The sequence below is a fragment of the Bidens hawaiensis genome, unplaced genomic scaffold (genome assembly GCF_021521415.1).
Source record: "Bidens hawaiensis isolate Kalapana, Puna unplaced genomic scaffold, B.hawaiensis_p1.1 tig00030283_1, whole genome shotgun sequence".
NCBI lineage: Eukaryota > Viridiplantae > Streptophyta > Magnoliopsida > Asterales > Asteraceae > Bidens > Bidens hawaiensis.
The window spans coordinates 1-18,067 of NW_027495052.1; the positions used below are offsets into that span (position 1 = coordinate 1).

The 18,067-nt window shown below is 34.1% G+C and overlaps 1 protein-coding gene and 1 pseudogene across 7 annotated transcripts; one reads left to right on the forward strand and one right to left on the reverse strand.

Moving 5' to 3' along the window:
* The first annotated feature begins 71 nt into the window (after positions 1 to 71).
* Positions 72 to 7,099, forward strand: LOC143580214 (linoleate 13S-lipoxygenase 2-1, chloroplastic-like; annotated as a pseudogene). Its single transcript, XR_013143604.1, has 8 exons — positions 72 to 282; positions 1,446 to 1,714; positions 2,279 to 2,525; positions 2,891 to 3,211; positions 3,738 to 3,829; positions 4,076 to 4,186; positions 5,091 to 5,398; positions 5,998 to 7,099. The product of XR_013143604.1 is annotated as a linoleate 13S-lipoxygenase 2-1, chloroplastic-like (transcript).
* Positions 7,100 to 8,925: 1,826 nt separating this feature from the next.
* LOC143580217 (uncharacterized) lies at positions 8,926 to 10,979 on the reverse strand. Of its 6 annotated transcripts, none has more exons than XM_077063310.1 (2): positions 10,660 to 10,979; positions 8,926 to 9,541 (listed from the first exon to the last, which is right to left on the reverse strand). In XM_077063310.1, the coding sequence occupies exon 2, from the start codon at positions 9,505 to 9,507 to the stop codon at positions 9,106 to 9,108; it is 402 nt and encodes a 133-aa protein (XP_076919425.1). In that variant the 5' UTR covers positions 9,508 to 9,541; positions 10,660 to 10,979; the 3' UTR covers positions 8,926 to 9,105. The 6 variants fall into 6 exon arrangements, with proteins under 6 accessions (XP_076919425.1, XP_076919422.1, XP_076919424.1 ...); XM_077063307.1 differs by having other exon boundaries at positions 8,926 to 9,546; XM_077063309.1 differs by having other exon boundaries at positions 10,656 to 10,979.
* Between the last annotated feature and the right edge of the window lie 7,088 nt (positions 10,980 to 18,067).

The following is an 18,067-nucleotide window of genomic DNA, read 5'->3' on the forward strand; positions in this document are numbered from 1 at the left end:
AAAACCCTACTTCTTTTGTATCTAATAACAAGCTGTTATTTCCCATCAAACCATTATGTTCTCCGCGGATCATGGGAAAATCAGCAAGCCAAATCAAAGCCGTAACCGGTGAAATCACAACTGGAACTACCATCAAAACCATGAGGCTCAAAGCCGTGGTTACGGTCCAGTTGACTATGGGTGGAGCCATTTCAAACCCTTTAGTGAAAGTGCTTGATGGCTTCACTGATTTGATTGGGAAATCACTCCTTTTGGAGCTTGTTGCGTTCGAGACCGATCCTAGTAAGTGTGCACTACATAGTGGTAATATCTTTTATGTATTTTTTTTTGAAAGAAATGAAAATCCATTTGAAGATTAGAACTTGCAAAGAACAAAGATACAAAGATGACTTGGATTCTTTAAATAGAAATTACTATATTTAAGTTGATATATAGTTATGAGAACAATATAAAAGCTTGCACCTAATGCATAGAAATAATTACATGTACGTGGTGGAAGAAAAAGACCATTAAAAATTTTTGTAGTTTAAAAGGACATATATAAATGTATCGCAATAATCTACTTAAGAGTTAAGATGATACATAGATATATGTATATGTATGTATTATTTATTTATTTTAAATATTTTCAAAAAAAAATTTATTTATTTTAAATTAAACACATATATAATGAAATTATACTAGATGGTGAAGATTGCCGTGATATTAAAATCCAAAATGATATGGAGTTTAGCCTATTACATTTGGATAATATTATCTTTATTTGTTTAGGCCCTTCCAAATATTTTTATTTAAATGTTTAATAGACACTCAAGAGAGAGATGATTACTCTAATTTTCATTTTTGTTGATTATTTAGGATTGAGTATTTTAGTCCATAAAATAAAACTGAATTGTCAATTGTTGCCCCTAGAGATCGAGTCAATTGACAAGTTTAATATGAACTTATTTAATAAAAAAATCAATATTATTATGTCAATCACTTTCACTATATTTCAAAAAATGACCATCTCCCTTTAGTAGTCCCGTTGTAGTATATTATATACCGTCATTTTCATGCAAATAAAAAGCACACAATTATGTAACTTTAAAAAATAGAACCGTGTGATGATAAATTTAAAACACGTTAGCGAAAAAAATAATAGTAAATAATATAAATTTATAATCAAACATAAAAAAGGTTACAACCCATTTTATTTATTTATTTTTTACACGTTGAAGAATGAAATAAAAACTTGATTTTTCCTAGCTAGAAATACATTTTAACCTTTTATTTTTATTCAATTTTATAAATTATAGAAACATCATTTTTATTCAATTTTATTCAATGGTTGTAATTAAAATGTAGATTAATAAAAGGAAGATAAATAATCTTCCTTTTAAAATTAAAATTGTTTTAGCTAATTTATACTTTTGTTGTTATTTTATTCGGTTTGATTTTTTAAGAGACAGTATTAATGAAGGAAACAATAAAAGATTATGCACACCGAACTGGTCAACGGGCAAATAATGCAACATATTTAGCAGAATTTGAAGTATCAAAGGATTTTGGTTCCATCGGGGCTATTAAAATAGAAAATGAGCATCACAAGGAGGTATTTGTGAAATCTATTGTCATAGAAGGCACGGCTATTGGCCCAATTACCGTCTCATGTAACTCATGGGTTCACTCAAAGTTCGACAATCCTGAGAAACGTATTTTCTTAGTTGACACGGTTAGCAATTATCATGGTTTAATCATTGAGAGAGAAAAATAATCTTTTTTTCTTTTCGAACACGAATTTTGTAGTTAATCATGACTGATCATTTGTTTATTTTATTTGTGACAAATTATTAACACAAATAGAACTTGAAGAGTTAAAAGACATCAAATGAAAGAGACATGGCCAATATAAAATTAATTAATTTATTACGAGTGACAAAGGCATGTCAACACAAGATGGGGATGGAAAGCATAAGTTAAGACTAATTCGTTTGACCATGCAGACAACTTGAAATTATTTTCCAACTAAATTACATGTATGTTCTATTTTAAGAAAAGATACAGATAATAACAATTATTCACTTCATTGCAAAAATAGTGTTTACATAAATTCCGAAGGCAAACGGGCAATAACTAACACCACTATCTTCTCTTATTAAATAACAAAACTAAATCGTTAAAAAATAACTTTTATAGAATGTGAATTCATAACATTAATATTCATAACTCGTTGAAAATAACAAAGTAGATCGTTTTACAGATTCTTACTATAAATAACACTTTATGTTTGATGTAGGTATCTTGCTTACCGTCAGAGACGCCCAGTGGCCTAAAGTCGCTTCGAGAAAGCGAACTCGCTATTCTCCGTGGTGACGGAGTCTCCGATAAACCTCGCGAAAAGAAAGATAGAATTTACGACTACGATGTATACAACAACCTTGGCGATCCGGACAAGGATCCCGAATTGGCTCGCCCAGTTCTTGGCAACAAAGATTTCCCTCACCCTAGGCGTTGCAAAACCAGTCGACCTCGCACCAAATCAGGTATATAAGGGTGCAAACAAGCCGAGCCTATGCCATAACGAGCCTTATTATTATTATTATTATTATTATTATTATTATTATTTTAAGCTTTGACTCTTTTAAACTTGTATGTATTAATTTCAACTGCACAACTAAACTCAAGCCGAGCTTTTACTAAGATTTTCTCAAAAGTCAAAATATATAACAATAATTAAAAATGTACATTAATTAATTATTAATTTGTAAATAATAAACTAGTCACACCCGAGCTTGTAAAAACAACTCAACATCAACGCTCGGGGGTTTAGAAAAAAAGCTCAAAACGTATACTAACTCAAAACGAAGCGAACTCGAACCGGTTTTTACTAACAGAATTTCAAATGCAGACCCATTATCCGAAACAAGAAGCAGTGAGGTTTACGTGCCAAGAGATGAAGCATTTTCTGAAGTGAAGAACTTATCATTCAATGTGCAAACTATAAACTCGGTTTTGAAGGCGGTGATACCGTCGTTGGAGACGACAATGATAGACAAAAACCTCGGGTTTCCGTACTTTACTGCCATCGATTTTTTGTTCAATGAGGGTGTTAATTTACCACCAATTGACAGTGATGGCTTTTTGAAGAATGTTCTGCCCAGGCTTTTGAAGTCTATTGAAGATGTTCAGAATAATATTTTGTTGTTTGAGACTCCCTCTATAATTGATAGTAATAATCACAGCTCTCACTCTTTAGTTGTCGCGTTTAAATTTGGATATGCGAAACTTCGGATTCGGATTTGGGTATCAGATGGGTATCCGAGTTTGAAAAAATATTAATTATTTAATAATTTTAAAAGAATCTAATTGAAAATTAATTTGGATGTCTGAAACTCCGGATTGGGATTCGGGTGTCCAAACGGATATCTGAGTTTGATAAAATATTGATTATTTAATCATTTAAAAAAAAACTAATTAAGAATTTAAAAAAAATATTTCGGATATCCGAAATATATAAAAAAAATCCTCAATTCTAATTAATATTTATTATTTAATAAACTCTTTTTGGATAAGTCGGATATCCGAAATTTTCTTAAATGACTATCTGAATCTGAAAATACAATCTGAATTTTCAGATATATCGGGTTTGGAATTTCAGAAAATTCGGGCTCGGTCGGGAATTCTTATTTTTTTCACACCCTTATTTGTTTGACTTTTTTTAGTCAATTTCAAGATTTTACCTTTGTTGATTGCAGGAGATAAGTTTGGTTGGACCAGCGATGAAGAATTTGGTAGACAAACTGTTTCTGGTCTTAATCCTTTAAGTATAACCTTGGTCAAGGTACGGGTCAACTTGGGTCAACTCAAATTATACAGCGGGTCAATTTAAGTCTGTTACTCGTCAAAATGAGCATCTGTTATGAAACTTGCTAAATACTAACTTGGCCTGAACTTGTTTTGACACGTTATCTGACTGGCCCGTTTTGCCGGGCTTCTTCCAGATATTGATTGTTTAACTAGTTGTGTATATGTAATGTGATGATCAAGAAATGAAACTGTAGTCAATTATTGGTTACAATTTGAATGTTTGTAGGAATGGCCACTGAAAAGTAAGCTTGACCCGGAAGTGTACGGTCCACCTGAGTCAGCAATAACCAAAGAGATTGTTGAGAGACAAATCAGAGACTTTTGCACACTTGAGGAGGTATGAATTTAGGGGTGTGCATGAGTCGGTTTTGGACTCAAACCGAAGTTTCAGGTTTAGCAAACTGTTTGGTTTCGATTTTGCGTATGTGTTTGATTATGGGTCGGTTTTTGGTTTTACTTTTAAACTTCAAGTGTTTGGGCCCGAAAAAATTTGGCCCAAAATAATGGACTTGGGCGACCAAGAGTATTTGTTAACTACTTATTAATATATTTGGGTCTAAAAACCTTTTGGCCTAAATAATGTGTTTGGACCATAAATCCAATAACAAACATTTAAACAAGTCTTGGTGCCCTGGTTTGGTGCGGTTTTGGAACAAGGTATAACCGAACCAAACATCCATTTTGGTTAAAAAAAAATGTACCGTTCGGTTTTGGTGATTCGATTTTGTGTATGGGTTCGGTTATGGGCCTGTTTTCGGTTTACATTTGGGCTTGCAGTGTTTAGGACCGAAAATATTGACCTAAAATAGTTGACTTGGGCCCCAAACTTTTGACCAAAAGTATTTGTTAACTACTTATTAACAACTTTGAGCCTAAAAGGCTAAACCTTTGGCCCAAAATAATGGACTTGGACACGAGGCCACCACACGTTAACAAATTTGGGCCTAAAACCTTCGGCCCAAAATAATGAATTTGGACCATTAACGCAATAACAATCATTCAAACTAGTAATTCGGTGCCTAGATTTGATGCGGTCTGGTTTGGTGCGGTTTTGGTACGAGATATAACCAAAACTGAACGTAATTTTTGGTTTTCAGAAATAAAAATAAAACACAAACTGTCAGTTATTTCAGTTTTGTTTTTTTCTTTTTTGTTTTTTTTTTGTTTTTATTAACGAGCACAACGCCCTATAGTTTTTTAAAAACGTTCAAGAAACGATTGAAAAGTTGCATCATATGCAGGCAATAGAGAACAAGAAGCTGTTCATACTAGATTACCATGACATCTTCCTGCCTTATGTGCACAAAGTTAGGGAGTTGAAAAACATAAGGAAAACTTTATATGGATCAAGAACATTAATGTACCTTACTCCAACTGGAACATTGAGGCCGCTAGCCATCGAGTTGACTCGTTCACCTGGCAACGACAAACCACAATGGAAACGCGTGTTCACCCCTTGTTGGGATGCAACCGGTATGTGGCTATGGAAGCTTGCTAAGGTCCATGTACTTGCTCATGATAGCGGTTTTCATCAGCTCTATAGTCACTGGTAAGGATGACTCACCCTTTAATCAGGTTTTGGGTTGACTAACAGGACTGGTTTATTAAACGGGTCAACTGAACATGACCAGTTTAATAAACAGGTTAACCCAAACACGACCGTTCGTCTATTAAAGTGTTGAAAAAAAGTTCATAATCGCAATTCGCAAATGAACATTAAACGGAATATCTAATGATGTAGTAACAATTTAAACAATTAGTTACTGTGATTCATATTAAACATTTTGGTACTTTGTGTTATTTTTATTGTTTTTTATTTGTCACTCGTTCCAATTAGGAAACTTGAGTTTATATATCTAGCTCGAGCTTAAAATGTGCGAATGAGAATAATCGAAGAATGGGTTGTTAGAACTAATAAAATAAAATTGTTGGGAGTAAAGAGTAGATAAAAATGTTCAAAAGGAAAATTAATTTAATTTTTAAAAGTTAATAGTTAAATGAATATTTAAAAATATTTAACTCTTAAACGGGTTAACATGTCAACCCTCATTTTAACGAGTCGTGTTCAGGTGACCCATTTTTAAACTAGTCATGTTCGGGTCAACCTGCCAACCTAACGTGATTGACACCCCTATAATATCTTTGCAGGATGAGAACACACTGCTGCACTGAGCCGTATATAATCGCAACCAACCGCCAGCTCAGCAAAATGCACCCGATACACAGTCTCTTACATCCTCATTTCCGCTACACCATGGAGATAAACACTTTGGCCCGCGAAGCCCTTATAAACGCTGGCGGGATCATCGAGTCATGCTTCTCACCGGGAAAGTACAGCATTGAGTTAAGCTCAGTTGCATACGGTCAACTCTGGCGGTTTGACCACGAAGCGTTACCAGCTGACCTTATTGCCCGAGGCATGGCTGTCGAAGACCCCGACTCGCCACACGGGTTAAAACTATCCATTGAAGATTACCCGTATGCAAATGATGGTTTAGTCCTTTGGGATATTATCAAAGAGTGGGTTACCAACTATGTGACACATTACTACCCGGACCGGAGCCTTGTACAATCCGATACCGAGCTTCAAGCGTGGTGGACCGAGATTCGAAACGTGGGCCATGCGGATAAAAAAGACGAGCCGTTGGCCCGTGTTGAAAACCCCAAAAGATCTTATTGGGATACTCACAACAATAATATGGGTTGTCACGGGCCACCATGCAGCGGTCAACTTTGGTCAGTATGACTACGCGGGCTACATTCCTAACCGAACCACTATAGCCCGCGTAAAAATGCCGTGTGAGGACCTGACGGAGGACGAATGGGAAGCGTTTAAACATAGGCCCGAAGACGAACTTTTGTCCGTGTTTCCCTCTCAAATACAAGCGTCGCAAATAATGGCGGTTTTGGACGTGTTGTCGAATCATTCGCCCGATGAGGAGTATATTGGGGCGAAGATTGAGCCGGTTTTTGAAGCGGATCCGATGATTAAAGGTGCTTATGAAGTGTTTGTTGGGAGGTTAAAGGAGTTGGAAGGGATTATTGATGGGAGGAATGCTGATGAAAGTAGGAATAATAGGAATGGTGTCGGGGTTGTACCGTACAACCTTTTGAAGCCGTATTCGGAACCCGGTGTGACGGGCATGGGCGTTCCGAATAGTATTTCTATCTAAACGGGTGTACACTATTTTTTTACTGGTTTACTGTCGGACTGGTTTTAAATCACATGATGTAATAAATAAGTTTAAATAAAAGTGATATGTAACTAATTTATAATAAAGTAAATAAAGAAACGGAACTGCTTTGTTTTTTAATGTTGATTTACAACAAAGTGTTTAAATCAAATATAATTTTTATCATGAGAAGTGCACAAATAAATAAAGTAATTATGTCAATATAAGAGTAATTATCAAATTATTATTACTTTATAACTTTGAAATAGAGTAATTATTATTATTAGTTATTACACTATTTTTTTCTTTTAATATAATTAGCCTAGTTTAAAACTCTAACTACTCCATTAATTTGTATATACAGTATGTTAATTTTATTTGTACCGAATCTCACACTAACAATATAATTATAATAAAATATAAAGCTTAGATTATATTATTATTATTATTATACTTGAGGAAATGAGATAATTTTAAAATTTGAAATCATAGAAGCTATTTAAATTGGTAATGTGACACGTTTCCGATCCGACTAGTTCGGTTATGAAAATAGTGGTAGGTACGAAAAGTATAAATAAAATATGGAGCAACAAACATTTGAATTTTTGTTATTTTTCTTTCCTAACTTTTTAAAATAATAATTGTAGCTTTTTAAAAAAATGTTTCCAACCTGTTGTTTGACTTAAGAGTTTAGCCTTGAAACTCGAGGCATATTTATTCAAAATTTCAATTATGACATTTTCTTTTGGCTCTACTTTTTTTTTCTTTAAAATGAAATTGTTGCTATAATAGCTTAACACCTAAAAGCAAATACAATAATTAGAGTAACTTCAAGTCTTCAAAGAGAAGTCACAATTCAAATTGTGAGAGAACTAGATAACAAAAACCAATTTGGCATGAAATAAAATATCATAATTGAAAAAAAAAAAGATAAAAAAGAATTGCATACTAGTAAAATTCATGATCGTAATATACCCGCTCAGGCGTTGATTAATCCCCAATTAATCGCTAATTAGTATGTACCCACCGACCGGCCGCTGATTGATTGTTTGGTCAAAATTGGTCAAAATTTGAAAATTTTATATATAAAATTTGGTATATATATATATGTATATTGAAAATTTACATATAAATTCAAATCTGATTAATCCCAATTAATTGCTAGTCCCTAGCTCACCGCTCGACTAGCGCCTAACAATTTAAGTGATAAAAATACCATCTAAGGTTATAAATTTTAATGATATTTTATGTTTTTGTTTATATGAATTATCCATCTTATTATACACATCTGAATAACACAAAATCACCAATGACCATGTCGAGCGAGCGACCTTCGTCTCTTATTCAACATGGAAATTTAAACAAGCCCGCTTCAAGCTGAATTTTATCAGCTATTTAGCAAGCTAGTACACCCGCGGCCTACGCATTAATTGTGATTGTGAAATTATCTTTTTTTAAACAAAATTTTAAAGATGCAAATTTGGGATATGCAAATCAACCAATATGGTATCTGAATCACCAAACAGCAACAAATGTTGGATCAATGAACACCTTGGGCTGTTTTGTCATGTGAATATTTACACAGCAATATTAGAAAATGACTGTTACACCCTCAAAAACAACACAAGTGACATTTCATAAAACTTATGGCCCTACAAAAAGATGATCTAACAAACACAACACCAGTACCCTACATTATATGACTATATGCTGTCATCTGCATATATCACCAACCTCTCATGAAATCAAATACACAATCATTGTAATGATCTCATCACAAAGTGTTTTTAAAGTCTGCAATTTTTTTTCAAATCTTGCTAGTCTATGATCATGGGTATTTTAGTAAATTCACAAATGATCGACAGCCCGAGTTTCATGAATAACATATTTAGACTATATAATAATTAACCGAAAACAGGACAAAATGAACAAAGACATTTAGAATACGATCTATGCAACCGATATGATGCAAAAATTTTAGTTATAGAGTCTGCAATTACCATTCAATCATACCATAAACTACTTACCCAAAAACAAACAAAATAGATACCAAATTACCAAAATGAGACTGAGATTACTAATTTCATTTGCATTCAACACCAGCTTCAGCTGCACGGCGCGGCTTACTTTTCCTCCTACTTCCAACATGTCGAAAACCGTTAACCTGAGGCAACTCACTCGTGTTTGACCGAGTTCCAACTTCACTTTCCTCTTTGACCACATCGCCCTCGTCTTTTGACTGCTTGCTTCGTTTTCTCTTCTTTCCATTCTCGGTTACCTTCACATCTTTTTCTGATGCAACATCATTTGATTTGGTGTTTGTTTCATCTTCAGTCTTTTCAATATCTTCTTCGGTTTCATCCGCGGATGGTTTTAGAGGCCTGCCTCTTTTCTTTTGGGCGGGAATTCGTTCTTCTTCACCGCTTCCGGTATCATCATTGCTAGTCAAAGTGAACTTCTTAGCCTTTCCTCTACCCCTACCCATAGTTACAGAAATCAAGATTCAAGAAACACAGAAGCTGTTCTGTCAAATCAAGTGAAAAAGATTCAGTTTTTATCAAGAACCAACACAACATATTCAGTTTTTATCAAGAATAAACATGAAAGATTCAATCTTTATCAAGTAATAACATGAAAGATTCAGCTTTTATCAAGAACAAACATGAAAGATTCAATTTTTATAGAGAACAAACATGAAAGATTCAGTTTTTATCAAGAACAAACATGAAAGATTCAATTTTTATCAAGAACAAACACAAAATCTTCAAATCCAAATCATGGGTATGTAACTAAACTTGAAAACAGAATCGTTTCAAAAGTGTAAACCCTAGAAACAGTAACGAATAGAACTGTATGAGTTGTTTAGAGATCAGGGAAGGGTAAAACAGTCAAAACTCAAAAGAATAAAGCTTAACCAACACGAAGTATCCAAATCAGGTTCAAGAAACAGAACCTATTATGCCAAATCAAATGAAAAAGATAAACTTAATATACTCAAATCCAAATCATGCTTATGTAACTAAAGTTGAAACAATATCATTTCAGTGTGTAAACCCTAGAAAAAGTAAAGAATAAAAATGCATGAGTTGATTAAAGATCAAGGAAGGGTAAAACAGTCAAAGAATAAAGCTTAACAAACTCAAAAGTATTCAAATCAAGATTTAAGTAACACAGAAGCTTTTCTACCAAATCAAATGAAAAAGATTCAATTTTTATCAACAACAAACTTGATATATCCAAATCCAAATCATGGGTATGCCAGTAAACTTGAAACAAATCATATAAACCCTAAAAAAAATAAACATGCATGAGTTGATTAAAGATCAGAGAAGAACAAAACAGTAAAAATATAAACCTTAAAAATCTCAAAACCTTCAAATCCAAATGGGTATGTACCAAAATTTGAATATAAAATCATTTCAGAACAGCATATGCATAATCAACGAAATAATAACATAAAACCTAAAAAACAAGAAATGCATGAGTTGTTTAAAGAGTTTGGAAGATATATGAAAAGGGTTTTGTTTTAACTTGATTAAAAAGACAAGATCTTGACTTACAGTACAAGATAAATATAAAATCTTGAAAAATGACCACAAAAACAAAATCAAATTAAAAGAAAGAAACTAAAACTAACCATGTGAGAATCAATCAATCTATCAAGTATCAAAGCATCTTAATGTCTTGAACATGTATGGTTGTTGAAATAGTTAAAAAAAGATAGTGAATTTAAGCAAGAAACACAAAACCCTGATGAAGATAGATAGTGATTTGGGGATAATAGAATGAATGAGGTGAAGTGGTCCCAAGGCAAGAAGGGATGGGCAGATACAGTAAGTAGATAATCAGATATGGAAGAAGATGATTACACAGAGAGATGAGAGAGATTATAATGTTGAAATGGGCATAGTGTAGTGTAGCGTAGTGTAGTGTGGTGTGTCTACTCTGCGGGATGAAATCTCAATCTTAAAAAGGGTCTGAGTTCCGAAGAGTCGTCATCATCATCGTTCTCAGTATATCCCATCAATAGCAATGTTATGGTAGGGTCTGAGGAGGGTAAGATGTAGACAACCTTACCTCTACCCCATAGGGATATAGAGGCTGCTTCCAATGAGACCCCCGGCTCGATAGTAGTTTTGCATCAAGCCTTGGACATAAGGCACATAGCACTCAATCATCGGGACACCGGCTGATTGATGCATGTGCCCTTGTCTTTCGGCTATCAACGCCACCACATGATGCCTGATTAACCTTCCCCCACTTTTAACGTTATTTTCACGAGATTAGTAAAATAACGTCAAAATTAGTGCAATTTACTTTTGCCCACCCGAGAGTTCACACATATATACATTATATGAGTTCTGAAGAGTGAAGGGTGGATATAGTGAAGGGGTCTGAAATACATATAAAGTATTATTTTCATAAATGTGATCCCTTCTATTCTATGTCTACAATATGACATCATATTAAAATATGTTTTATTTTACAAAGAAAAAGGTGTGACTATGCGAGTTTGCTATTTGGGTGAATTTTTAAAGGCTATCTATTTATTTTTTGAAAAGTAAATAAGCAGTTTTTAAAAGTTTGCCCAAACACCTAATAAAAAATTAAACTTATTTGTATATACTAATTTATACATATAGTTAGACCCAATGTAGTGAGCACCATGAAGATACATAAAGCCCTAATAGCGTCAGGAAAACCGTCTCGTGAGACGATTTGAGATTCAAAATCTCTTCCGGCGCTTTGTACAAAATGCGCCAAAGTTTTGAGAGTGGGACCATTATTCATGAGAACCAATAGAATTAAAGGAGAGGGTGTTTCTCTCTCCATCCCCTACGTTTGGCCTTATAATACATTAGTCTTAAATTTAACTATTTTTATTTGCGGATGTGATAAGGTTTGGTACTTAATTGCTTAATTTTTTAATTTGCATGTTTCTTTTGTGTTTTGAACAATTTTGATGGAAACAAAAGAAACAACGACGTGGTAGAATCAATATTGGACATGTTGAAGAAACCAAGAAACATAAGAGACAATACGATATGCAAGACATGATACCGACTCCATGAGAAAGAGTGGATTTAGCTCGGAAAATCAGACGTGATACAACTGAATTATATGATACAGGTCATCTACAGGTAAGCTAAGGAACCTGAATTTTGGGCTATTTATTTCAACTTGACGGCAGAGTTAGGAGTTTGACATTTAGATCTTCTAACCCACTGTTAGATAAGGATGACAATAAGTCGGGTTTGAGTCGTGCTTATGTCATACCCATTAGTTATAACCATTATGGTTTAATAGAAGCCCTAACTAAACACTATCAATTATAGTATAATTCTTAGTTGAGGCATTTCATCAAATACTTGGTATGTATAATAAACCTTGGAACACATAGATTTATCATTTTTTTTCATTCTAACTCATTCCAACTACCCCAATTTAATCAAAATAGAATCAATTAAATTACGTACACAATGTTATGGATGATTAGTATGTGTGTTGTGGGGGGGCTTTACCGCCCCTCCGCGTCATCACCATGTAGGAAGCATGGCTTTAAGGCCCCTCTTCATAAAGTCTCGTTGTGGTTTAAAGCCCCTTATCATATATATATAGGGGTGGGTTATTGTACAATAATCAGTTAGCGTACATTAGGTACGTGAGCTTTATAAACGTCGATTTAATTTTTGCGCGGTGGCATAATCGTAAATAACCTAAATCTAATTCTACAATCTAATTCATCAATTGATTCATCAGACGTCCATCCATATCAATATAACTCAATCGTCGATCCATAACAAACTAATTTACAGATTGACATCAAACTAAAATGTGTTATCTAAACCTAAAAAATGTCAGTTACCTGCGAATAAACTTCAAACACAATGGGTCAAATCTTTTTGCAATTAAACAAACGATTGTTGTTTGTTCTTCAATTTTTCGCCTAATCATACAAATTTGAGCCTTCAATTTTACAGTTGCAACTTATTTTGGATGTTAAACAAACCGAAGACACTGTACAATTAAACGTTCTGACAAAAGACGAACACCTTTAAACGTTTAAGTTTAGAAGTTCTGTACCAAAACTTTAGAAGTTCTAACAAAAAGGTTTAGAAGTTCTAACAAAAACATCAATCGATTGTAGAATTGCATAAATAACGCACTCAATCGAGCTCTGATTAGGGTTCAAAAATATTATGTTTAAACGTTCTGAAACAAAACTAAAGACCTTTAAACGTTCTGGCCAAAAAAGAACATCTTTAAACGTTCTAATATGTTCGCAGATGTTCTGGGTGTTCAAAAAAATGAACATCTTTAAACATTCTACTACGTTCTAAGAAGTTCAGGTTGTTTAAAAAAGTTTAGAAATTCTGATAAAGTTTAAAAGTTCTAAGAAGTTCTGGGTGTTCAAAAAGGTTTAGAAGTTATGATAAAGTTTAGAAGTTCTAAGAAGTTCTGGGTGTTCAGAACTTCTAAAACTAACAAAAAAAAAATAAATTAAACACATGTAAACATGAAATTGAACACTGAAATCACTTCATATAATCTCATAATCATCAAACAATCGTCAATCGACCGTTAATTTGATCATTGATTCGATCATATGAACAAAATATGGAACGTTTACAACTGGGTTTCTACAAAACTCAAAAATTGATCAATTGAAACTTCAAATTGATGATTAATTTGACCAATTTCAAAGTTTAATTGATCAATTAGTGCAACAATTTCAATTGGTCAAATTTATCAACTGACCTATTAAAAAGGCGTGACGAGGAAGATGGTGTTCACGACGGTACCTCGACGGTTGTGACGGTGGATGCAATCATTGGACGGTGACGGTGAAGGTGTACGGAATCGATGGAGCAGTGGATCAGAGTTGATGGGAGCAGAGGATTAGAGTAGTGGACGGTCGCGTGTTTTTTGAAATCGATGGTGTAGAAACTCGCGTACCTATTGTATGATAAGAGATTATTGTATTGGATCTTTTATCTATATATATATGTGTGTGTGTGTGTGTGAGTGAGTGAGAGAGGGGGGGGGGGGGGTTGTAAAAAGTACCATGGCCCCCACCTCCTTCCCCTTAGATTGTCCAGTGTGGAGGGCTTCAACGTCCCTTCTATTGTGGTTTAAAGCCATTTACCATGTTATATATGTGTGTGTGTGTGTGAGAGAGAGAGAGAGAGAGAGAGAGAAATACATGACCCCACCCTTCCCCCATGTTGCCCATCTTCACCAGACCACCATAACATCCCCCACCCCCCACCCCCGGCTTCCCACCAAGCAGCCCCTCAGTGGTGTTTGGGGCTTCAAAGCCCCTCCAAGTCGTCTCCAAGATGCCCGCAGTGGAGGGTCTTATCGCCCAGGTAACCACATGAAGCCCCGACGTGATGTTTAGGGCTTCAAAGCCCCTCCACATCACCCCATTTTGCCGCTATGTAGCCCACACCGTTTGGTCTTACTATGAATCCTATGTAAAGAAAAAAATCCCATGCATTTCTCATTCAAAATAGTAATTAAAGAACCCTAATTATCACACCGACCATTATTCAATAATGAGATTTATATGTCTTTGACGTGACTTGACTATGAAATAAGTATATCTAACGCATTTCAACAATGTTTTATTACATCATTCCAAGCAACGTTCATTTCTAAATCAAAGGTTACATCAAGAACTAGACTTTCAAGGTTATAAATTACTTACAAGACTTGTTATTCACCTAAGAATGAAGAACGTTAAGTAACTTGATCTATCTATCACATTTTGGTTGATTTTTAATCATCAACTTCTCCATTATTTCCGGTTGTTTTTCAAAGAACACACATTTTTTTTTCTAATTTGACCAAAATTTGTAGCTCTCCCCTTTAACTACATTAATAAAAGTTTAACCCTTTGGAATAATTAACCCTCCAAGTTCTAAGCGTTAAGTTAGGAACACAAACATAGCCAAACAATATTAACCATAAAACTAACACATGAACATTTTAACTCTTAACTTTTCATTCATTTAACGCTTTAAAAGAAAACAATCGATGTATATAGAACTCTTCACACATATTGAATATTATACAAATATTCCGAATATTGGGATGCTAGTATGCTACACTCCAACTATTAAGATTGGAAAAAAAAATTAAACACCACACACAACTAATCAATAGTTTGAAACATAACCAATCAATGTACTAATAAATAATAGTCATAGATAAAGGAGAGATGGTCAACCCATGAGTAATGTTGTCCTAAAATACTTACATCATTTTTTAACATTGTAATTAAACTAAAATTTATATTTTTTGAAATCTGATACTAATTTTTAAAAATCTCTCACAACTCATTCATCATTTTTATCTTTCTTATGCTCACAAACAAAAATTTTATTATCTTTCTCGTTTGTATATACTCACAGTAATTTAAAGAATGATGAATAGTAACTTTTTATATATAAAAAAGCTGTTGGTATAACAACTTTTTATAATCTAAGGTTAGCGTAAACAAATGGTTGATGGGATAGAGTTAGGTTTTAGATTTTTTTTAAAATTTAAAAATGGGGGAGAAGATGATGAATGTGATGAGAATGCTCTTAGAATATGTTTTTGAATTATAACAAGTATCCGGTCAACAACTTTAAGAAGAAATTAAGAAACCTTATCGGTCACTTTAGAATTTAATGCTTCAATGGTGCCATGATAAAGTAAGGGGTTGTCTATAGAAACTGATCAAGAATACTAACAGAGTTATTGACATGTAGAAACGAAACTGATAATATGTTTGCATTGAGCTACGCTAGTGCGATGTAGAAGCTCTAAAAAGATAACACTATTGAGACATGTGTAGAATATCATGAAAGAATGTGACTTTTATTATAAGAAAATAGCTCAGTTTGGCCAAGTCCTAGAGTAGACTAAGAATATAATTGCTAAATCACCTTGGATGCAAAAGATGAAATAACTGTCGATCATAAGCATATCATCAATATATACTAGCACATAATATCATCATCATCATCGTACTCAGTATATCCCACCAATAGCAAAGCTATGGTAGGGTCTGAGGAGGGTAAGATGTAGACAGCCTTACCTCTACCCTATAAGGATAGAGAGGCTGCTTTCGGTGAGACCCCCGGGTCGATAGTAGTTTTGCATCAAGCCTTGGACATAAGGCACATAGCACTCAATCATCGGGACACCGATATATCCGAATAAATAAATAAACGACAGTATCCGAAGCACACTCACTAAAGCCAAATTTCAATAGAGATGTAGATATGATGTGGGCGAGTTAGGTAAACCGAGAAGGGAGGTTGTGTCGTACACACATCTCAAGTAACTTACCATGAACATTGGTGTTGTTGACGTCGACTATCTCAACCCCGAAAACTCGTTGATGTTTTATAAAACCTTAACCACGTTCAATTCCCCCTTTGTCTCATTAGTTTTCAATGTTTGTCTTTCCCCACCGAGGTATATAATGACAAATTAAAATCACATATTACTAATGCTAGACTAGTTATATAATTGTAATACTTAGAAATATCCCAATGTAGCAATGTAGCATCATTCTCCCTCTATATTTAACTCTATTATGCACATAATCCACGTACAATTACTCTACCTTAGGCAAGGTACTCATAATACTAGTTGTGACCACATGCATGTATTACGCTCACACATAATGAGACGTAGCCTTCACGTCTAGCCCCATGTATATATAATATGTTGTCACCCAAAGCATTAGCTCACACCAATGACAACAGCCGTCACGCTTCCACTTCTAAACCCTAGTAGTTGTTGTGTATAATCAAGTGCCACTCACAAATCACAATAGCCACTTCCAATAGCTGTTGAAAGCCTAGCTACCTCGACCACACGTCATGTCTCCCAATAACTATAGTAACATGCATACAATTCAAGTTAATTAAACACTCAAAACTACATTAATTTTTTTCGGTACCACAACCTTGGCCATCCTGGACTTGAACCATAAATCTCGCTGGTGAAGTGAATTATCGCACCTACACAAGGCCTTAGGATATCCTTGAAAGAAACGATTATAATCCTTTTCTGATCGTAGCCTTTGCTTACCTTGTCCACCGCCGATTTCCAAACCCCAAAAACAGTTTTAAAATGAAAGCAGAAAAAATCTTTTTACGTTCCAAGCTATACAATTAAGCTTGCCGAATAATACTATACCACTTAGATATTTATGTATATCTTTCCTCTACATGACAATATTTTATCATGTTTATATGATAAACTAGCTCACACACGTTCTTCATTGTATTTGTGATGCGGTAGGAGAAAGAAATATGTTTTTTATATAGTAGTTAAATAAAATAATATACATTCGTTCTTGTTAACGAACACCCACAGCCCACTCATAAATTAATAAAAATAGGCGTTATTTTAGGCGCTATATCAGAATTACAACTACGCATGCGAGTGTACATTTCTCACTCAACTAACGTACAAGTCATGCGGCCTAATTATTTGTTCCGTTACTGGAGAAAGACTCAAAAGACATGCGGTGGGTCCCACTTTATGACGGTACTAAACGGTGATTTATATATATGATTAAATGATGAATCAAAAGAAAGACTTTTCCTTTTTATACATTCACAAGAATCACGCATTCACGCCATCAGTTATGATTCTTCATTTATCTCCTGATTTATTTAATCAAAACTTAGACTGAGACTTTGTTAGTATATCTATTACATGATATGAACAAATTTCTTACCTTTTGATGTTGATTTTGGGTTTAGTCTCCATCACCTTGTTACAGTTTTGACTGGTTATTGACCATTGTGATCACATGATTGACTTTTCTTGATTAATTATCCATCTTGGTTTCAGTTTCAATAATAATAAATTGCCACTAACGCTTTGGTTCACGATTTGCCCTAAAGCTGTTAATTGTCTCGTTAGTTTATAAGATCATCTTTCTTCATGATCATTTGTCACAAATATTAGCCTAGTTATATATGAGTAATTATCATGTATAGAAGCTATACAAGTGTAACACTAACACTAACACT